This window comes from Melanerpes formicivorus, unplaced genomic scaffold (assembly GCF_026170545.1).
Source record: "Melanerpes formicivorus ecotype bairdi unplaced genomic scaffold, bMelFor1.0.p_v2 SCAF_14, whole genome shotgun sequence".
Lineage (NCBI taxonomy): Eukaryota > Metazoa > Chordata > Aves > Piciformes > Picidae > Melanerpes > Melanerpes formicivorus.
This window is the reverse complement of record NW_027142366.1, coordinates 13,229,272-13,252,570: the sequence shown is the minus strand read 5'-3', so window position 1 is coordinate 13,252,570 and position 23,299 is coordinate 13,229,272. Positions and strand designations below refer to the sequence as shown.

At 40.0% G+C, this 23,299-nt stretch overlaps 1 protein-coding gene across 2 annotated transcripts in view; it reads right to left on the bottom strand.

Moving 5' to 3' along the window:
* Positions 1-23,299, bottom strand: part of TXNDC11 (thioredoxin domain containing 11) — a 27,194-nt gene extending 3,895 nt beyond the window's left edge. Inside the window, exons 1-12 of one of the 2 annotated variants that reach the window (XM_068147119.1) lie at positions 23,100-23,299; positions 19,198-19,272; positions 18,707-18,923; positions 17,897-17,994; positions 15,905-16,034; positions 8,846-8,939; positions 7,558-7,670; positions 6,721-6,921; positions 3,679-4,462; positions 1,833-1,978; positions 1,253-1,362; positions 676-756 (exon numbers count right to left, since the gene is read on the bottom strand). In XM_068147119.1, coding sequence (XP_068003220.1) covers positions 676-756; positions 1,253-1,362; positions 1,833-1,978; positions 3,679-4,462; positions 6,721-6,921; positions 7,558-7,670; positions 8,846-8,939; positions 15,905-16,034; positions 17,897-17,994; positions 18,707-18,923; positions 19,198-19,272; positions 23,100-23,248 — 2,198 coding nt within the window. In that variant the 5' untranslated portion in view covers positions 23,249-23,299. The remainder of the gene's footprint in view (positions 1-675; positions 757-1,252; positions 1,363-1,832; positions 1,979-3,678; positions 4,463-6,720; positions 6,922-7,557; positions 7,671-8,845; positions 8,940-15,904; positions 16,035-17,896; positions 17,995-18,706; positions 18,924-19,197; positions 19,273-23,099) is intronic. The other variant, XM_068147118.1, reaches the window with a different exon arrangement.

The following is a 23,299-nucleotide window of genomic DNA, read 5'->3' as shown; positions in this document are numbered from 1 at the left end:
ACTTGAACGTGTCCAGAGAAGGGCAACAAGGCTGGGGAGAGGCCTTGAATACAAGCCCTATGAGGAGAGGCTGAGGGAGCTGGGATTGTTTAGCCTGGAGAAGAGGAGGCTCAGGGGAGACCTCATTGCCCTCTACAACTACCTGAAAGGTGGTTGTAGCCGGGAAGGGGTTGGTCTCTTCTCCCAGGCAACCAGCACCAGAACAAGGGGACACAGCCTCAAGCTGTGCCAGGGGAGGTTTAGACTCAAGGGGAGGAGAAAGTTCTTCACCGAGCGAGTCGTTCGTCATTGGAATGTGCTGCCCAAGGAGGTGGTTGAGTCACGGTCCCTGGAGGTGTTCAAGAGGGGATTGGACGTGGCACTTGGTGCCATGGTCTAGTCATGGGGTCTGTGTTGATAGGTTGGACTCTATGATCCTCAAGGTCGCTTCCAACCTTAGTTATACTGTGATACTGTGATACCTTGAGAGAATGTTAATTTTCTGCCTATCATCAGCTATCCATGGCTCTTGAGGTGTGTTTTTTTGTTGTTGTTTCAATTAGAATATGTGTAAAGTAGGAGCACATATATGGAAATTAATTAGTTTGGCTTTTTTCTCCACTAAGATATGTAACCAGGTAATTATTGTAACATTAAAATGAAAGATAAAAACCCACAGGGATAGAATTACATTACCTCTGGTGAGGAAAAAGTAAAATGGTTGGGAGACGATCTGTCATAAATTCCCATGGAAGGTCATTTCGAGTGATATCAATCCTGTTAAGAACAGAGACAAGGATAAAGAGAACAGGCAGAGGCACAATCTGTATTTTCTCGTAAAGCTCCATTTTAGTGACTGGAAAGAAGGAAACACAAGTATCTGTGAAAGTAAGTCTGAATGGTTATGTCAAAAATGTATTGTGCATGTGAGTCAGCAGAATTAATTACCAATATTCAAGATCATGAATCTCAGTTTAACGAATATGTGGGGTTTTTTGTGAGGAAAACATGTGCAGCATTCAAACTGTTCTCATTCAGCAATTAGATCTCAGTCACTCCTTTGGCACACACCTTTCTCTGAAACAGACCTGCCCCAACAGTTTCAACATCAGTCTGAAGCTTTTTTCTCTCCTTTAATTTGATCCTCAAGTACAGCTCTACGGATATTTCCCCCTCAAGTAGTTTTGGGTGAGAAAAAGTAATCATTTTCTAGGCTGATGACTTCAATGAATTTAAGATTATTCTAGAGAGATGAAATTACAATCTTTTTTACCTTGCCACAATGAAGTTATCTGCAGGTAAAAGCCGAGCAAGTTGAATAAAGATGTGATTCAGAGAAGCACAGAATCCACACCATGGTGCATAATAGAGCAGCAAGACATTCTGGAAAATTAAACAGAGGTGACTTTGATTATCTGTTGCAGCTAATCTGCACTAAAGGAGGCGTAGTATTCACAACTTCTAAACCTCAGAACCTTTAAAATGTGAAAGGGAAGTATAATGTTGTTTATCAATGTTACGATATAAGCTATTTACTGATGCCCCCCTTTCCACACAGAGGAAAAAAAAAACCCACACCTCCTTTCACCCCCAAAACCCAATAAATCTTGAACTGTGGCAGAAACCTGTTAGGGAATCAGCTGCACCGACTTTTTTGAGTATTTCACACTAGATGATCTTTTGCAGATATACTTAAGCTCACACTATTCCAAATCGCCTTTTTAAGAAAACTATAAGCTAAATTGTTACAAAATAGGGTATTTTGTAATATCAATAAGAAAAGCACATAAAGGCAAAAAAAGAATGAGACCCCTCCTCAAAGGTCTGAACACATTTTCAGTAGTGAGGTGTACCTTTTCGCTCAGAAACACAGTCTCATGAAAGGTAGGAGTAGTCACTTCGGTGATGACATGCTGCCCGTGAATATGGACCGAAGGGTCATCCACAAGATGCCTTTTCAAGGGACTGTAGAGAATACTGAAATTTTTAATGAAGTTCTCTGAAATGAAATTGATACATAACAAAGTTATATCCATCTCAGAAATACGTGATTTTGGCAGTTTTTACTTTGGAACTCAGAGAAAAGACAAGTGCAAACCTGTTTTCAAGTCATTAATTTTTGACAGTTTACCAGCTCTCAAGGAAGCACCACTGATGTGAAAACAAGACAAAATTTCACCTTTGGTTTTGTTTAACTCATTACAGTTGTCTTCACTTGCCACACAACCCTTTAATCTTGCTTCTACTCCTGTTCAATGTACTATAGTATAATTTCCTGCCCTCCTAATCTAACCACACACCTGGTCAGTCAGCAATAGTATCCTTTCACCAGCTTCCACTTTCTCACAGCATTGAAGCATTTAGCCCTTAACTTGGAGGCTCTACTTATTTTCACATTTATACGCATCCATTCCTTCAGTTTTAATAACTTTCCCTGTAACTCTTCTTTTGCTTTAGACCTTTAAACACTGTGCTCGTCTCATGCTAGTATGACTGCCCACCTTCTACTGAGCAGTGACCACCTTCCTCTTCATTCAACCTTCTCCTTAAACATCCTTAACAAGTAACTGGCCAGTGGCAAAACATTATAACACCCTCTAAAGACCTCAACCACCTCCAGCCACACTACTGTGAGCCTGGACCATGCTCTCTAAATTGCTGCAAGATACTGACTGTATCTTTCTTGACAATTTAAATACAAGACATACTGTTCTATGCATTAAAAATAAGAATACTCAAGACAAATAAATAGAACATCAAATATGAAAAAAATGAGTACTTTATCAAACAAACATTTTGTGCTGGTATTTCCAGTCCAAAAACAAGGCACAAGTAAAACTGGCACTTTTGTACCTAAGTACAAGCCAGCAGATCACCAAATGAATCTCTGAAATGCAAAGAGAGGTACAGCTCACTATTTTATATTTTTAAATTTTCACACCAGATCACAATTGTATTTTTTTTTTCTTTCTAGCTGGCCAGGTTTGGAACATCCATGCATGATTAAGTTATAGCTGAAAGGAGGGAGGCAATTAAAATCTTTTAGGAACTGTCTGTAAAAACTGAACACTGTTAAAGGTACTAAATACAAATCTGTGATCATTGGGTTGACTGAATGATTAGTTTTGTGGTTTTCTCCTCCAATTCAGCCAGGAAACAGAGTAGTGACAGACTTGGCCAAAACCATTTCAGCACAGTATCCTGAAAATACACGTGCTCTTCAAAATAAATGAAAACCCACTTGTAAGTTGGTTTCAGAGGGCAAGATGAAGGCCTAGTCTCTGCTGAAAAGTGGGCAGTATGAAATTCATGGACACCGTAGTACACAGAACAGTTAAGCAAGCACCAACACCACCCTGTAATACTAAATGTGTTAAGATGTAGTGTGATTTATTTTACCCTCAAGCTCATTTTAAAATGGAAATTTTACCAGTTCCTTCAATGCATCAGGTAGTCAAGAATCACACATTTTAAGGTTCACTTCTTCTCAAGTAACTGACTTTTTGGTATGTGAAACTTAGTTCTTATGTCATCATCTGGTTGTACTGCTTAGTTTACTATTAAATAAATGAGAATACATTATGATTGATAATGTTGGCTATAGTCACGCTTCTCAAAACGGCATTAAGTTTTCCATTTATAAGCTTAGTTGCAAACTCAATTTTCTTATTTCATGCATTTGTATAGTGGATACCATACCCAGGGTAGATCCAACAAGTGACTGATTTTGATCCAGGACATAGTGCACTTCTTCTTTCAGGTCAACGATGGCAGCAAATTCCTTAAGATGAGTAGATCTTGATGCTCCTAGTCTCTCTGCATATATCCAAAAGAGATTTGAATCCAGTAGGTAGAGATTCAAGGTTTTGTTGGTCCTGCAGCTCAGACCTGTAATGTTAGTGTCACTAATATGAAGGCTAGGAATGAAACAATTCCTATCCTCAATGTGAGGAATAGAATGTTGGGTGTTATCTTTCTTCCCATGGGAAGAAAATGCTACTTTGGGGGTCTGAAAGATGGCATTCTCAGAACTAATGAAACTTAAAAAATGCCTGTTTACTGTCCTGCAACATGCAGTGTAATAGCTAAAGGGACTATAGAAACTTAAGAAATTGCTGCACTCTATGGTATTTGATATAACCTGGAAAAAGGTATGTTCCTGGAGGTAGAAAGAGTCCAAAGCTGCTTCTATCGCTAAAAAGTTACAGTGTGGCCCATGGACTTTATTTGGTTTGACACCAAGTGTCTGATTAATGCAAAGCTCACAGACATTGTGAGTTCTGGATATTGAATGCCACTGTGGAAGCACCACTGTGTTACAACATGGGTACTTGGTTATGGAAAACGTTTCTGATAATTTTGGATGTGCATCTGGTACAGAGGAATCAAAAGCTGGTGAATCAGTGTCTCCTATGTGTTGAAGATCTGGCTCAGCTGCCTGGCTTTTATTACAGTTGTGGTATTCCAAGGCCACTTTGGTAATCTACAGGGGGGAAAACATAAGAAAAAAGAAAAGGGGTGGGGGGGAAAGGAAGATTAAATGTACATACTTCACTTTAATTGCATATATGCTGTTACACCTTCAAAGATAACTGCATTTGAGATGCAACTTCAGGAACAGGAAGTTGGCCACTCCTGTTTTCTTACACAAAATAATGAGGCTCTAACTTGATAGTTAAATTTTCAGATATTTCTGCATGTAAGAATTGAATACAGACTACAAAAAGCCACTTAAAATTTCTTCAGTTGGCTACACTGATCTCAAGGTGCTCTTTGCCTCATATTTAAGACAGTGCATTAACACTATATTTTTCACATTAAATTCCACTACATGAAGCATTAATCAGCACAGCTTCCTGAATTTTCCTTATTTGCCAAAACACAGAGAAAATAAACATTCCTATACAAAGAGGTACTCGAGGTGGTACCAAAATCTTGTAACTATCACTAACAGTGTTGAAACAATGGTGATGTTCTCCCACCTATGGGTATTTAGTGGTAATATTGCAGGTGTGGAGAAGTGGAGAAGAAAGAAGAGAAGAGGAAAAAAAAAAACAAACCCTAAGCCTGCCTCTAAGTACAAACATTCCTGCACTGCATCAACATTTTGCTTTTCATAAACAAGAGGAAATAAGCAGCTAAAAAGGCATGTCTATGGACCACAGGAGGAATTATCATTCTAGAAGATAAGTATCAAAATACAAGAAAAGAAAATGAAAGAGGAAGTTTTGCTTCATTATTGTCTATCACATTAAACATAACCAAGATACAGGACACACATGTTGCTTACAGAAGGACACTTTGATAGGAATCATGATAACTATCAAAGGGATGTCAAAGCATCCCATCTTGGAGGGATGCTGTGTCACAGGACCGTTAGTGTTTCATACGTGTAAAATACTGATTAAATACTGCACCTTAGATGCAGTCTATAGCAACAATTTGTTGGTCTTCAATAATATGTTTTCAGAAGTTTTCATCCTGAAAATGCTCAATTAAACACTTAAAAAACCACCTGACCCCTCATACTATAATCTTGCTTGAAGACTACTTACGGAGAAATATGAGTAAAAATTATGAGCAGAAAGCCAGATTTGTGATAAGAAATCTCATTTCACTGAGCTTTCAACATACAACTTGATAGCCTTGCTCTTTGCAACTGCATCACAGTCAAGTGGTGTCACTGCTTGATGAAACCGACAGAACAGCTGTAGTAAACATCTCTACCTACAGTAAACAAGTTGCATAATAGCTCCTTAACAAAGTGCAGCTATACAAGACCAGCTGGAGTATTTTGTATCCCATTTCAAATTTTGATATAAATACTGTTTTTTAGCAGAATGAAACCTGAAACTAAACATCCTACGTTGCACTGATTTGATCTATATAAGTGGTACCTGCTACTTGAATGTTTAATCTGTGATGAGCACCACTGAATTAAATCTGCTTAAAATAAGTCCAGTTAGTGCAAGAATAATTCCAGTTCTTCCCTAGTCTTTCTGTCAAGATTTCCCCAGCCCTATACCGTACCCATCTAGCTTCTGTCCTGTGTATTTCTAGTTTGGATAAATATTGTATCTTATCTTCATTGTCCTCCTCATTGCTTCAGGTACTGCAACAGTAATTAGGCCTCCTTGTGGAAACCACCCCTTCCATAACATGGATGACATGTATACAACTCAGCATTGCCACCAAAACTTAGGCCTGCTCTTCATCTTCCACAGATGGTTATTCCTTGTCCTCAGTGCTATGCGGTGACATGCAGCTGTATGATACACTAAATGGGACAATGGGTTCCAGCTGAAAAAAAATGGGCTGTGGTGGGGCAGGGAGGCAGGGATAGAAATCAGTCAAGTTAGTTTCCCCATCTCATTTACCGCACAACTACACAAGCTTCTGGCTCAGGCAGTTCAGAAATAGAAATAATGGCAAAGGAAGAGAATTTGAAAGCATAGATCTGCATCTCTCACAGTACTCACCACAAAAAGAAGGTGGTCAAGGAAAAGAGTTAGGTGCTTGTTCTAAACAAGTCCTGACAAGAGACAGAGGTATACTGCGTGGGATGCAAACCAGCATAAAGAAGCTATGATAATATGGCTTGAGTAAAGGTGTTTTTAAACAAAATTGAGTATTTGGAACAGTGACATAAAATGAGACATCTACCACAATTAAGCTCAGAACCCTAGTATTTCTGAGGAAAAAAAATAAATCAAAAGAAAAAAGAAAAAAAAAATCACTTACTTCATCTAAAAGAGGATGAATTTCTGCTAAGGGATTGTAAGGTATAAATATGAGAAGTGCTGGTCCTTTCTTCAGCTCATTGTTTAGAAGAAGGCTTTTTCCACCATGTGGTCTCAGCCACCGTATGAGCATCTCTTGATTTTCTAGAGCCCACTTGCAAATGTTCTCAGCAGTGTAGTTCATTATGTCATTTGGGTAGATCTTGAAAGGGGGGAAAAAAATAATTATTTATCCTCACTTGGTCTAGTAATGAATGCAGTCCTGAAACAAGGACGCTTTGTTACTGGAATGCTTAACACTGCCTGAATTGAATTACACCGTTTAAGAAGCTTCAGCATTATGCATACCCTTTCCCTTTGGGAAATCTCTCCAAATTGTCATCAGATCTTAGTAACACACAATCTTTTAGGTAAAAGGGATTCTACTAGGAAAGCTCCTCTTCCTTCTACATCATTAAAATCTTTACTTTTCTCACTAGTACGTATTTTCTTGATAAATGAAAAATCTGTCTCCTCAGTTGGGACCATCACATATCTTGATTTATGGCATATTACATCTTTTTTTTTTGCACTATTCATTCCACATATTCATTTTAAATTAGTCTTTTAAAGACATCAAGATTAAGACTGCACTGAGAACTGGTATTGCTTATTAATGAATGTGAGGAAAGGAAGTGCATAATGAAAAGTGCGCACATCTTCTAGGGTCATTTTAATAAACAAAGGCAAGTTTATCTTTGCATTCTAAAGCTCCATGAAACATTCGTAGCCTACTACAGCAGAACCTCAATCTCAATATTCTGTCTCAGAGTCACTACAACCCGAATACAATACTCACAAGAGATGTGTTGAAGTGTCTGTGCAAATACACACTGCCTGAATGCACCAGGGAGATCTCCTCTGCAACACGTTTATCTGTGATCACTCCAAAGCGTATTGTTCCAAGGTAATCTGAAAGGGAAAATGTTCACTTTTTAAATATGATACAAGCTGAACTTCTCTCCTGAAAGCCTTAGAAGAAACACAGAATACTGCTATGTAAGAGCACAAAAATATTACTGCCAGTATTTGTGATTAGGTGAAGTAGAAAAAAGAGGAAAAGAAAAAGAAACGTTCTTCTACACTCGAAGTATAGAGAATGGTAACCTGAATTGTTCCATTTCTTGATCTGAGTATTAAATACAGAATCTGGTATCACTGATGCACCTTGCTACATGTTAGGGTATCTGAATAGTCAAGATATACACAGAAGGAAAAGGTATGAACAATGACTGTTTAGATGATGTACATTTACAGTTAATACATATATAAAACATGTATTACTGTATTTCTATATTAATATGCACACACAAGTATAGAATGCTTCTCATCTTCTCAATGAAAAGAACTATCCCAACATATAAATGGGGAACTTATAGAATGAAATATAGGAGAACAGGCTGGCACGGGGCGGGGGGATTGCGGGAACACAACACAAAAAACCAACAGCAACACATCAAAATAATGCCACCCATTTTTCCTTAATTTGCAGGCAGAATGCAATATCCATAAAATGTACTAATCTTAAAGAATGTTATATCCAGAATTTATAACCCTCCCAAAAAGGTCATAATTTTAAAAGCTCTTAATATTTAAATACAAGATTTTTTTATGGTTCAGATTGTTAATGCAAAACAACAGGGGGAGAAAGCCCTTCTCATCATGCTACCCTGTACCAGTTCTGTATCTCCACCCAAGAAAGCCCTTTGTTGAATTCCATTATGAAGTCTAGCCAAAGTAACGTTCATCTTAATGCTTCTGACCCAAATGTTTCAAATGTTGTGTAAGACAAACACTCTTGCTTCAAATAACTGCTCGTCTGATTATGGTTCTCTACAGGTTGCAGCCATCCATTTAGGTCTTTGAGGAAACTGTCTTAACGTCTCTTTAAATAGCAGTCTGTCACATACTTGATTCAATGATGACCAAACACACAGTAAGCCTTTTATGTACACGATCTTTGCCCTGTAGTAAGACAGTCTCGTAACTAGATCAACAAGAAACATTCCCAAGCTGCAAAACACTACTGAAACCCATATATAGAACTCATTCACAGATACCTTAAATTATGAAAATGAAGCTTTTACCTTTCTTTAATGAATGTAACGCTGAGGTGAAGAATGTTAAATAACCAGGTGGTTGAGGGGAAGCATTGAACTCAAAATATCCTATAACTCCTGGCTGAAATAGTAAGAATTAAGAGTCAATTAAACTATTTCCAAGTATGAAATATGAATCACAGCTATTATTTGTCTACAGTAAAGCTCAATAGATTTTTGAAAGGACAATATTTACTGAAGAACAGTCACTTTAGGCTGCAAGAAAAAAAATTAAAAATAAAATAATATTAAAGTACTGAATGGGAATCAGTTCTAAAGCTGTCATTCAAAAGCTGTGTATAAGAGGGGGTTTATGGCTGTAGATGCACAAGTTCCAAACCACGTATTTCCCATGTTCGCTACTAAAGATCGCTAAAAACAGTATTTACTTTGCAACTACTTTCAGTCATTTCCAGCACCAACATAGCAACCACAAGCAACATAACATCTTTTAGAAATGGAGTATCAGATGTGATTTTTCAGGGTATAAACACCTTAAACAGAAATTATTATTAGTTATATTTTTTAATGCATCACTCAAACAAACTTAAATTTTCAGGACAAAGTGAGCGATGGGATTTGGTTATTTTGTGTTGTTCCCCAGTTCCACCAGTGTACACAGAAAGAGCATTTGATAGACAAAGCACTCTAGAGATTGCTGTGGAATAGGATTCTCAACCACTCATTTGTGTGGCCTGTACTCAGCATTGGTGAGGCTGCACTTTGAATACTGTGTTCAGTTTGAAGCCCCTCACTATAAGAATGACACTGAGGGGTTGGAGCATGTCCAAAGAAGGGTAACAAAGCTGGTGATAGGTCTGGAGGACAGGTCTGGCGAGGAGTGGCTGAGGGAACTGGGGTTGCTTCATCTGGAGAAGAGAAGGTTGAGGGGAGACCTCATTACTCTCGGCAACATCCTGAAAGGAGGTTGGAGTTAAGTGAGTGTTTTCTCTTCTCCCTAGTATGAAATGATAGAATGAGAGGAAATGGCCTAAAATGACGCCAGGGGAAGTTTAGGGTGGAGATTATGAATTATTGTTTCTTAATAGAAAGAGTGGTCAGGCATTGGAACAGGCTGTCCAGTGGGGTAGTGGCATCACCATCCCTGGAAGTGCTCAAAAAATATGTAGATACTTCAGGACATGGTTTAATGGACATAGTGGTGTTAGGACAACAGTTGGAATTGATCTTAGAGGTCTTTTCCAACCAAAGTAATTGTGTGACTCTATGAAATACATTCCTACAGAAATATTTTCATTCAGTACTTTTGAGACTGCTTTGAGTTTTACATATAAAATTTTTAATTTGCTTTTAAAAACATGACCATATTTTACCTATGATTGTCAGCAGTCATAGAAATTCAGTTATTCATACCAGCCACATAAATTGAGCTAATTCAGCATGAATTAGAGATCTTGGGATGCTCATCAGTTACAACATGGCCCATTACAACTAATTATCTTTTGTGAATGAGTGCTAAACACAAGATTCTTGTTCATTAAAATCCCTTGAGGTTCCCCAAGAAAATTGTCAATAATGAGATATGAGCAATTAGTGAAATTTCTGCAGTAACAATTGCCAAGAAGGAAATAAAAATTCAAATAAAACAGAAAGTAAAACATACAGCAAAATAATACCATTTATTATTCACTTTTAAACAACAAACAGGTTAGTAAGTAGTGTCCATCTTTCTCTTCTACTACCAACAGGAATTTATGGCACCAGTGAATTAAAGAAGTTAAAAAAAAGGACTATAAAACATGACAAGCCAAAAGTCAGATCTAGAAAGAGTTATAAAACTGTTACAAGAGGTGATGTTTGGATTCTGACTGCCAGCTCTGCTGTACAGTAATAGCAGGCTTAAGACTTCCAGATTGTGAAGAATGTTTCCATGAGACATTTTTAGACACCACTTTTTCAGTAAGAAGAAATTGTAGTGGGAGAATATATACTAGTGCTATATGCCTGATTGGTGATCTGATTAATGTCCTTTTAATGACCATCCTAAAATATTTGTATTTTCCTCCCCCATTACAGGCTGCAATTATACATATAAGAAACAGTTCAAACAGCTTTATTTTTTCAAGTACCACACAAATTTTCCTGTTCCTCTGTTAGAATGAAGAGATTTACTTGCTACTACTAATTGCTCTGTCCATATGTTACATGAGAAGTTCTCTTTCAGAAGAGTAGAAAAGATAGAAAATTACAGGTAGAAGTTTGCCTGCAGTCAAAGCCAGGATGTGTGCTGATGCTCAGAGTTTAACATTTTGATAAGCACTTTAGAAAAGGGAGAGAAGGGTGAGGAACAAAGTTTGAAAAGGTAATTGGGAATCACTGAAACTACAGCTGCCTAAGAGTTGCAGAAAGACAGTATTAAATGACTGAGTGATGATAAGAGCTCTGAAATTTGAAGACCAATAAACATGAAATAATGGAAATAGAACAGAAAAACCCCACAACTACTGATTAGCTTTTACAACCAAATATATACTTTTACTACTCAATGAAGTTACTTCTATTCCCATTTGTATTTATTTTAATGGTTTGGCTATATTGCATTGAGGTAAGGAAGATAATTTTGGTTTCACCCCCACACTCCAGAATCTCAGATTTGTGCAGGCAAGCAATTCCTGCCTCATTTTATCTGTGAGCACAGGAAAGAAAACAGCAGGAGGAAAGTGTTACCTGTGGAGAAGAGAAAGCATTACATACCACTAACTCTATACTGTAGAAACACAAAGGAAAAAAGCTCTTGATTGGCATTAATTAAATTAACAAGTGGAAGTCTGTCATTTTCTAACAACGTTAGAAGACTGTGCATCCAGAACTGAAAGCAAAATCTCACACTGTCAGTACCACAGTACCCCACACAAGAGCAAGCTGTTAAGTTAAATCCACTTCTGGGTCAGACCCTACACAGTTAGTTGAAGCTCAGAAAGCACTTCTACACAAATACAGCAAAGAAAGCTGACGTGACGTTAAGACACATGCCAGATACATCCCAGAAATCAACTCCTCCCCTACTACTCCTGAAGCCAGAAAATTATAATCTACCTGAGCACACTTAGTTTTCATGAGTGAACAAAGCTTTTTCTTAATCTACAGAAGCTATGTGCTTTCTTCCTCTGTGCCTCAGAAGGATGAGACCATTTCTAGCAGCTAGGTTAGTGAGATGAGGAATGAGACGTGCCAGTTTGAAGTGAAACTCTTACATCTCTATAGTTAAGGAAAAAAAAAGTAGTCTGCTTTTAGGTACTGACACATACATGGAATTGTGGTAGGAACTGTGTATTTTTCTCCTGATGTAACGCAGCTCTTCCTATATCTTCCAAGATCTTAACTGCTTTCCAAATGAGATTTTTTCCCCTTGCTCTGAAACATTAAATTCTAATTCTTATTGTGTTCTAGTTTTGCAGAAGTATCAGTCCACGAACACAAAAAATACTTAAATAGTAGGAGAGAAGGCAACAGCGTAAATAGAGTCGTAAACCACAACTTTTTGCCTGGAGTTTGAGCGCCCTCTTGTGAGGGCAATCCAGAATCTCACGATACGATTTGGGTGAGGAACGCACATACCGCGATCTAACCAACATCAGGTGCTCTTATATTTAGCTGGACTCTGTTCATCAATACTTCTTAGAAATAAGAACATGCTAATAAACATTTGAATACAAGATAAAATACTGCTAGATTTCAGTATCTCTTGGTGTGATTCATCTTATAAAAGATGCTTTCAGTCTTGGTACCTTTGCATTACTGTTCAGTTGAGGCATGCTAACACTTAATGGATTTAGATAATCAGGTGAGTTGGGCTGGGGCTCCTGGTTTCCTTCGCTAGATGCTTTTTCTGTCAAAAGCTGGCTACTGGAACTTGAACACAAGATTAAATCACCACAAACTTCACGAATTAGAAGAGGACACTATGGGCTATAAGTCCTGGCTATCAGGAAACTGATCAGGAGTAACAAAATGACCCTGAGCAAGAAGGGTGCAGTAGCTCTTTTAAGTGCAAAAACACAGCCGTAACAGAAATTCATCTCGACATGATGCCTTTAAATTAATCACTCATCTACTAATGATGTAATCCCTAATTACAAGAGGGATGTGGAGGTGCTGGAACGTGTCCAGAGAAGGGCCACGAGGATGATCAGAGGGCTGGAGCACCTCTCCTATGAGGACAGACTGAAGGAGTTGGGGCTGTACAGTCTGCAGAAGAGAAGGCTCCGAGGTGACCTAATTGTCGCCTTCCAGTATCTGAAGGGGGCCTACAGGAAGGCTGGGGAAGGACTTCTCAGGATATCAGGTAGTGATAGGACTAGGGGGAATGGAATGAAGCTGGAGGTGGGGAGATTCAGGCTGGATGTGAGGAGGAGGTTCTTCACCATGAGAGTGGTGAAACCCTGGAATGGGTTGCCCAGGGAGGTGGTCGAGGCCCCGTCCCTGGGGGTGTTTAAGAGCAGGCTGGATGAGGCTCTGTCCAGCCTGATCTAGTGTGGGGTGTCCCTGCCCATGGCAGGGGGGTTGGAACTAGATGATCCTTGTGGTCCCTTCCAACCCTGAATGAAACTATGAAACTATAATAATTTACCAAGCTACTGCATAGTTCAGATTAGACACAAGGCTATCCTTGGACAGAGGAACAAAACAATGAGGACCAAAAGTCAGTGACAGGAAGCTCTGCAACCTACTGCTTCCTTAGTGTGGGGGCGAAATTTCAACTCACCACACTTAGTATGGGAGACCTTAATACCAAAATGACATGAAAATAGCAATGAGCAGAACAGGCACTGCCCAGGTGCAATATGGAAATCAGCTACAAAGAGGTCATTCTCAGCTCAAGATTTTGAAGTCAAAAGTAAATAGCCCTACCATAAATTTGCAGAACACAGGACTGAAAAATCAGATATTGATGATGATAAATCTTTCAAGAAATATTCTGAGCTTCACATTAGTAAGTCCCTCAGTGAAGAAAACACAGAAGCCTGATCAAGCAGCACACAGTGATGAAAATGCCTAATGATCTATCCTTTATAGTCTTTTCTTTCTGCTAAAAATAAACTTTTTTAACATATATTTTTAAAAATAATAAAAATATCAAAAGAAAGACAGTAACCAAGGCTTTCTGCCAAGGTTATTGCCTGTAACCTACTCTATTCCTCAAACTTTTTCACTTCTTAAACACTGAAGTCACTTCCTGGATTGCTCCTTCTCCTACACAGCATGAAAAGTTCCTCATCTTGCGTGGAGAACATGAAGTACGTTCACATTTCTACCTGTTTAACAGGATGAAACAAAGTGTTTATCTCTGATTGGAAACAAACTTTTCCTTGTACCTGAACTGTGTTTCCTTTTCCATCCACCTTCATACACAATTCTCTACTCTCAGGTCTTCTCTGCATCCTAGCTCCTGATCACTCAGCATTTGTCTTTCTTACTGCACTCATGTGGACTTGCACTAGGTCATGTCCTGCTCCCTGAATGGATCTTACTGTATGAGCTGGCTGTTATTTTTACATCCCCTTCTCCTCCTGTTGCTTAACTTTACAGAGGCAAGACACTGAGCACCTAATGGCACAGTCTGGGAAATAGCCCCAGCCTTTAAATGACTGCAGGGCAGCATGACAGATAGGCCATAGATACAGAGACTAAGCACCTGGAGCCACAGCATTCGAAGCACATGAAGGGAGGAAGTTTGAGCATAGAAATAAAAATATCTGTACAACTGCTAAGCAATATTTTTTTTTTTAATTATTTTCTGGTTCCCCCATAAATTTACCTTTTATCTTAGTCTTTTTCAAATGGAAATGTACCTCCTGCAGTAAATTTAAGCTTAATGTCACTATGTTATCAAGAAATAATTCACATAACACAGACTAAAAAAACCCAAGAGCCTGTATTCAAATCTCTACAGGAGGCAAAAATGTAACAATTTCAGAATGGCAAGACTGAAGTTGTGAAAGAACAACAGAATTGCTTGTAGTCACAGGACGTATCAACATCAGAAACACAGTGCTCCCTACTCCCAACTCTGCTCCCACTTAGAAACACTGGAAAACTAAACTTGTTAATAGCTCTTGAGGGATACATTAAAGCATGAAGAGCACAGCACCTACCCATGGTAACTACCAGCACGTCCCCTTGTGCTATGGCAGCTTCTATTAAACAGCACAGGTCTTGCTCTACTCCGCAGCACAATCAGCCAATAGAACATGCCCAACTCAAAGAGGAACTTGGCTTCATTCTGAAAGACTGGAAAGCCCCTTGCACCTTTTGGCCACTTCTCCAGCATTCTGCTCTAATAGCCTGGGGTTTAGTAAGATTATGGCATTTCTCCATTATGTGCTACAGAAAGGAGCAGTTCTAAAGGGATTATAAATGGTTCTGTTCTAAGTGCAGTCTGTCTAATTGGAAGTTACTAATCCAGCAGTACTGCTGCCAATCTTGACACCTCTCAACACAACAGATCAAAAATTAATAAGACACAATGTACTGGTGGATTCAAATAATGAAGTTACAGCACACAGAGTGGTTAGGAGCCATTATTTCCAATGATCTCACATTTGCTTCTACTTAACAGGCTTATCTTATTAGAAAGGTTTCATATTCCCTTAAAAATTGAAGCAATGACTATAAACTGGGGATTGGACTAGATGACCTTTGGAGGTCCCTTCCCACCCAGACCATTCTATGATTCTCTCTCTCTCAAATCTTTCACATCTTAGACTGCAAGATTTTTGTGAAAATATTTCTCCCTTCTTTCTTGCCTCTGTGTAACTTCTCAGTAAGACAGCAAATTTGATTGTTGTCCCTACATACTAAAGAACTACAAGCTAAAGGCATCACTAAATCATAAGAGCCACTATACAGGGACCCAACATTCTGAATCTGTCATTTCATATTTTTATGATTTTAACAAATTTAAGGGGCACTGATTTCAGGATCCTGCAAATGAACTAGTACTTTGGAGCAGATAAAATTTAACTGAGAAACAAGTCAAACTCTTTCTGAACCACAGTGGTAAAGCTAGAGAAGAGAGACATGTACCTCATAATTTGAGAGGAAATCTAGTAATTTTGATCGAGACGAGATGTAGAGTAGTGGTGTCATCACCCGGCGAACAAACTTTTCAATATAAACAGCACTCATAGGGCCTTTGTATTCAATTGGTCCAAAACTAGTACCAAAAAAAATAATAAAACATTAAGACTTAAATTAGCAATAGAGTCCCTCCTGGGGGTGGCAGAGATAGGAGTTACATAGACAGCATGCTCAGCCTCTAGGGAACCGTTCTCTGTGTTAATTAACAGTGGCTTCTGTAACTGATAGAGGAGTTGTGTTACCAGACTCGAGGTAGAGTGCAGAAACTGCAGTGACTCCAGGGCAGTGTCTATGGGGAGGTGCAGTGTGTTGGGGGAGACAAAGAGATAGAGACCACCTCTGAGTCCCATTAAGGAAGCTGGTAAAATGCAGGTATGAATGATAAGAGCATGTACATGTATTTCTTAAGTAAATATATGTCTCAGAAACACACACCTGAAAATTGTCACTATTTCTACTTCACTTTTAAAAATCTTTAGAAAAAGTTCACACAGTACCAGTCTGAAAAGGTGCAGTGTTTTTCATACAGACTTTTACGAGCAGCACTCAGGAAAGCAGGGACAGATCCAGCTGTGCTGCTGAACAGACTCAGCGAGTCTGCAGTTTCTCATCACATCATATTAGGTAGTGCTAAACCAGAACACAGGCTGGGTCTTGTGGCTACAATTTCTAGAGTAGCTTCTTCATCCCCCTGAAATCCACCATCTGATTTATTATCATTAGGTTGTATAAAGCATCAAAGTCCAAAATAAAATCAGAAGTACAAGGAATTGATCCATTCTCACTGAAGAATTTAATGAGATACATTCTTAATACAGTTTATATAGAGAGACACTGAAAAATATGAGATACCTACATTCAATTTCTTTGAAATGGTTTTCTGAAGCCCATGACATTATTCTACATCCTGCAAAGGTTTATTACAAACCTTTGCCTTAACACCAACATGCACTGCTCCAACATGGCACATGCCCAGTACACAACATTCAAAGTTTAGTATGACAGGTAAATTGCCCTTTGGGGTTTTTATGGAGATACATCTCATCTTGTTGCAACTGCTTAAGGTTACTCATAAAACCTAAGTGTATTGTGCTGTACTTTCAAGATCAAGTAAGTTTAAGTCAATGTATATCCTAGCGGGATTATTGTTTTTACTACAGTTGGAATTAAGCCAGTGCCATCTGTGTCTATTCCAAGTTCATCAGCCAAAGATCAGGATTGTTCCTCCTCAATACATAAATTTCCCTCCCAAACCCAAAATCAGCCTCTGTGATGGAAGAGAGCTGCAGGTTGTGACTAGAGGATACAAGTCAAAGTACAAGTGATAAACTACACAGAATCCAGCTCTATTATACCTAGCATTAGAAACTGTTTCTTTACCTTCTGTCCCCCACCAAAAAAAGTTAATACATACAAATACTAAAAATGAGATAGTACAAATTTGATACAATAACTCAATGTAAAATTGAGTGCAAAGCTCAAATGTAGGGGAAAAAACCTTCGGTACATAGAGCTATTTAAATATGCACTTAAAACTCTGCTGACTTTCATGGCCCTTAAGTACATACTTTATTGGTGTCAGAAATTTGGACCAGTTGATACAATCCATCTACAGAGCAAGCAGACAACTAAAAGCAATACATAAATCTGATTTATGTACTTTTAAATGGAGGTAGAACTGCCGGGAGATGTAAAACAACATTTCTTTAAGGATGAAGAATTGTGCAGCATGTCATTTAACTGACATGTGCAAGCTCTCTTGACAACTGAATAGCACACAGGATGAGCCTCACCCAGAATCTCCTCCTCTCCAACTATTTCATGTTGTCATAAATACATTATTTGCAAAATGCAGCACTTTATACCGTATCTGTTTGTCCAAAAAAAGGACAAACCCCAGAACAATAAAACCCCCAGACTCTAGTTACGGTATCTTACCTCCGATGGTATAAGTGTATCACAGGAAAATAGAAGAAATGCTTCTGCTTCCTACATTTCCCCTGGTTCCACCAGCAATTCACAGCCACAAACAGCACCTGCAAAGCAGGCAAAAATTCACAGCAAACATTTACATTACTGTAACCACCTTTACCTAACATGCATTTTTTCTAATCCATGCCATCTGCTATTTCCACTGTCTTTTCAACTCAGTTTTCCCTATCTATCCTCTTAACTCTATCACACAAGACTTTTCTTCTTTCTTTTTTTTTTTAATTATTATTATTTTAACAGCTTTCCCTTTGGTAATTTCTCTTTCTAGTTTAAAAGCTTCTTAATCTAAATCAATTTACTAAGTTAGTCAGAATCTGCATTAATTACCTTTCTGCAGAGTGGAGCTCAATGCAGAGGTTTAGGACAGCTGTACCTGTGAAGCATTCACAGGTAACCAACTGCTAGAAAGCAGGGCACAGCTGCTATCTTATATCACTACCAGTGTCTCCAAGGATCCTGGAACTGGAAGCAAATTCCCTATAGCTGCTGTCTGAAGGCAGGTGAATAAAGCTGAGAAGAAACTTTATTTCCCACTCAGGTCTAGAAATAACAGACAACTGAGCAGGAATCCAAGGTTTTCTCCCTTTATTCTAACACTCTGTATGTTATGTTAAAATTATGGTGACGGGCTGTGTTACCTTAAAATGTGAGCAATCAAGTCTTACTCATTCCCTTGGGATGACAGAAACTAGCATTAGCGTGGACACTAGAAAGCTATCAGATCACGTTTAAGATTTGTGTCTTCTCTGGAGTTACCTGGTCTGACAACCTGCTGGCCACATGCTCTATTTCTTCTCTTGCTGCAATGGACTGGCCGCACCATGGCGCATAGAAGAAATACAGCACGATTTCTGAATCCTGACGAAGGTGATCTGCATAGTCTAACTGTCCCCGGAAGAGATCAATGACTGGAGATCTTGTAGAGAAAAAATTCACTGGAAGCTTCGCTGGCATTGTTACATCTTTTGCGCGGCTGTGGGAAGGAAATTAAGAGTGGTTATTGAGAATGTACAGAAGTGTGCTCAAAACCCTAATTTTCAAGCTTTGCAAAGGTCATGCAATGACAAAACTTTGGAAATTGATGCAAATGACTGCAACTTACATTATCTGAGTTAGTGTCATAAAATACCACAAAAAACCCCAAAGATCACCTTTAACAAGCTGGTCACACTGCGATACCATGCACTATGTTTATGGGTATGTTAGCTTGCACTCTTATTGCTGGTTGCTATAGAGCACAAAATTACCAGGAAGAGTGATTTCTTTGGATTTCTTCCCTGGCCTCATCCTCTTTTAACACTTGTACTTTAGGTAACAGCACCCTGATAAAAGAAGAGACACTCGTCATGAAGTTTTGTGACACGATGTTTTTGTAAACAGAGTTAACTACTCTGCTTTATGCTTTGCTTTACAGTACTCTATGCTTCATCCTTCCACGCAGTATTAGGGAAGAATATGTTAGTGTGTTAGTTTAGTTTACTGGTTAGAGCAGGGACTGCAAACTACCCAGGGCACACTTCCTCATCTATGTAAGGACATCATCAACAAATAGAGTGCCAACGTAGAGATTATGACAGATTAAGTTTCCCAAGAGACAGTAGTTTGACCAGTAATACTAAGAAAATAAACTAAATACTCAGGAAACCATTTTCTTCCAAATCAGCAGTCAAACTATCCAGAACTCAGCATTTCCCAGATGTTCAGAAGCTGTTATAAACTGCCTTAAATGCAAGTGAATGATCTCCAATTCAAAAGTCTTCCACTACCCATATTTATATTAAAGCAAGTCAGACTAAAGGCTGGACCACATCACTGCAATGCTCAATTTTGCTATGGTTCCTTACGTGACAGGAAGTTTTAGGAAGGACTCTGCATTCCTTCACCTTCTAGCATAATAAAAAGCTAACAAAAAAATCTTTTTACCTGATGTCTGATCCTCCTCACGGTACCATTTTAGTAATTATGGTGAAGTTATTGAGCCATGAACACTGTCAAACTCATATATTAAGCAACCTAACAATGCTGCCACATTTCCAAACTGTACAATCATTATGGTTTGTCAGCAGTACCTTTGCTACTATGCAGACCCACAAAAGCCCCAGCTCTTCTCTCATTTCCAAGTTACTAAGCATGCACTTAAAGCTCAGCATTTAAGAATCACACCCAGTATATTTTCTGAGTTGTGGAAATTCTTAGATCACATGTAAGAGACAATATTTACTTCAAAATCCAGAAGTCTGAAAATATTGATGAATTGTAAATGTGAGAAAGCAGTTAATTCCACTATGTACAAAATTATGTTCCCATGCAGATGGCAAAAAAAATCCAGCATCTTCTATGGACTTCTACCTTTGTTTCACCCCCTCTCCCCCAGCCGGTAACCCAGCACCTCCTTTCCCAAGCCTCAGGTTCTTACTCCACCTCAGAATCAACTCCTGGCTCCCTCCATACTTATCCAAACTTCTAGCTTCTTGCCATGACTTCTAGCTGCCAGTTGGACAAGACACAATGCTGATGTGTTACAACTCTAACTCAGAGGTCCGCACATACACGCTGATCAGCTGCTGAGAGTGAAAAAGGGCAGCTAGGTGTTAATCCCACACTAACTGAAAGTGGGCAACTGGGCCAAGAGTTAGACAGTAAGCAATAAAAATGAGATGTGAAATTGGCTCCACAATTACAAGAAAGTAAAACCGATCAACAGAAGTCCCATGAAGCAAGTAAGGAACTACATATCTACCTTCAAATATGAACATAACTCCAGTATTGGTAAAAGCCAAAACACAATAAACAGCTACCAGCTGCTTAAGGTGATCTGTTAAGTGCTGTCTCTCTCTGCAACACCAAATGCATAACAGAGTACTTCTACATAAATCCCAGGTTTACAAAGACAACAGTGCACTGAATCCCTAAAAATACACAAGTATAAACTGAGTATTGCATAATGAATCATTTCACAAACATAATAATCACATACTGTTTATTAACACACTGGGTACCTCATCTGCTGCACTCACTTTAACAGAAAAACCTCATAATAAAGGAAAGCACATGGAAATGCCTGGAGGTTCAGCCCCTTGGACTGCACAGTCCTTAGTCTGAGGCTGCCTCAAAAGATATTTGCATAGTGCCAGAAATAATTCAGGTTCTAAACCACAGGCTTTCTCAGTAACACGTTAGGTCAGGCTTCATCGGTTATTTTTTGAATCACTATAAACCAACAACACCTCAAAACCCACTAATGGATTGACTTGTAATAAAGGAATTTTCCCTTTCCACGTTTTTTATCCATCAGTCTCAAAAGTTCCACATTGTAATTACATGGTAGCAACTGTCCTCTGGTGATGAGACTTGCTTGCAAATCATGCTGACATATAGTGAGAAACCATGTACTGTAATCAGTCAACATATGCAATTAACCATCTTCCAGTGGCTATTTTTACATGTGAATTTTCTGATGGCAACGAAACAGGGAATGCTTTTCTGATATTGGTCTGTCTATTTAACTACAATCTGAAAAGCCAAACCCCTTTAATCAAACTTCCTGTACAGAGTGGCAAGAAGCACATTCCATTTCTAAACTTTCAAACACAAGTAGAAGCAATATGAAACTAATAGCCAAATTTTAAACAAAGGAGAACAGGAAGAAAACAAACATCAACATAGATGCAAGTGTAAGAAAAAGAGTATTTTTTTTAAGAAACTGACAGTGAAAAAGAGAGGTGACCAAGCTCAGAAAAACCTGCACAATACATGGCAAGAGCTTTACACTTCCATCTAAATTATCTGGTCATTGTGAGATAAGAGATTGCTGGAACAGAGGCACTGCTGCTCACAGAGCAACTCATTCAGACTTAAAAGTCATTCTGATTCAAGGAATATGTCTTCAACAGGTGAGAAGAGAGCCCTAGTATTTTTCAGAAGTATTACCTGTGAGTCGAGTGCTTCTTGTAATCAAACTTTGTCAGATTCTATAGAACAGGGAAGTAATCATGTCCCTGTAGCCTTCTCCCACTCCTAAAATTGAAACCCAAATGTAGTAGAGACTTCTTCAATTAATAGAGTACGAACTGAAGCACACATTACCTTGACCTAAAATCCATCCAGAACATTCAAATCCCAGTCTACACTCCAGAGCTAAGCTGCCCAGCTGCAGCACATTTATGTCCCTACCATGCATCACCCAACTCTCCTCACACTTTCAGCTACAAACACCACCTGGTTCTACGTGTTCCATACCCACGTATACCAGACTCCCAGCAAACAGGAACCGCAGACACTTTTGCGAAGAGAACAGTTCCAGCTCCCAAGAGGAGCACCACCAGACTAGGAGAAAAAAAAACACCACAAAACGTCTTTCTGTCTAAAGCAGCTGCAGGTAACTGGGGTGTCAGGAGCCAGAAGAGACCTGTTTTCCCCCTCTTTGTACTCCCACGCCCAGGAGCTGGCTGAGCAAGCTAAGGAAAGGAGTCAGCCCTATGGCCCTTAGCCCTTACGTGGCACCACGAGGTAACGAGCTTTCCAAAAACGCGCCTGCCCTCAGGTGCCTGTGCATCCGCGCACCTACCGGGTACCGTCCACCGCTGCCCGACAGCTCCCACGAACACATATAGCTCTTTAAAGCACCGCCGCTTCTTCCGCACCCACGGATTAACGCCAGGCGCCGGGCCTGCCCCTTGCCCGCCACGGGTCACAGGGCCCCGCGTCCCCCCACCGCTACACCGCTGAGCTGGTGACGGTGTCCCCCTACCACAGGAGAAGGGCCCTGGTTGCCATGGGGACCGTATGCCTCCGGCCCCCGGAAGACAATGCCTGTCACCTACTCCAGAAACGGGCATTCCTTACACGACCCAGCCCCGTGCGGTGCTTCTCGGGGCCCGAACACAGAGCGCGGACAGACGCGTGGGCAGAGCAGGCACAGGGGGTGGCGCCTCGGGAGGACCCCCGGCTCTGCTAGGCCTGGCCGCCCGCCCTGGCACTCCCGCAGGCCCCGAGGCGGGACTCCCCCAAGCGCCTCTGCCCCAGGCCCCCGGGGCACACCCTGCCTTCCAGGGGCGGGCGGGCGCTTCCCTCAGCCAGGCCCCAATATCCCGTGACTGCCCAACCTCTGCTGGCTCCCTCGAAGCCGTTCCCCCGGCCCCACCATTACCTGCAGGTGACTTTGAGGGCGACAAGGAAGGCGCAGCCCAGCAGGATGGCAGCGCCGCACAGCAGCTCGGGCCGACGCGCCATCTGGGCGGCGCGAGGCCGCAGCCGAGGGGCAGCGGCGGGGCCGGAGCCGCCGCATAACGACATCATTCCCTGCCGCGACGGGGAGGGGTGCGGGAACCGGGCCGCTCCCGCTCGCAC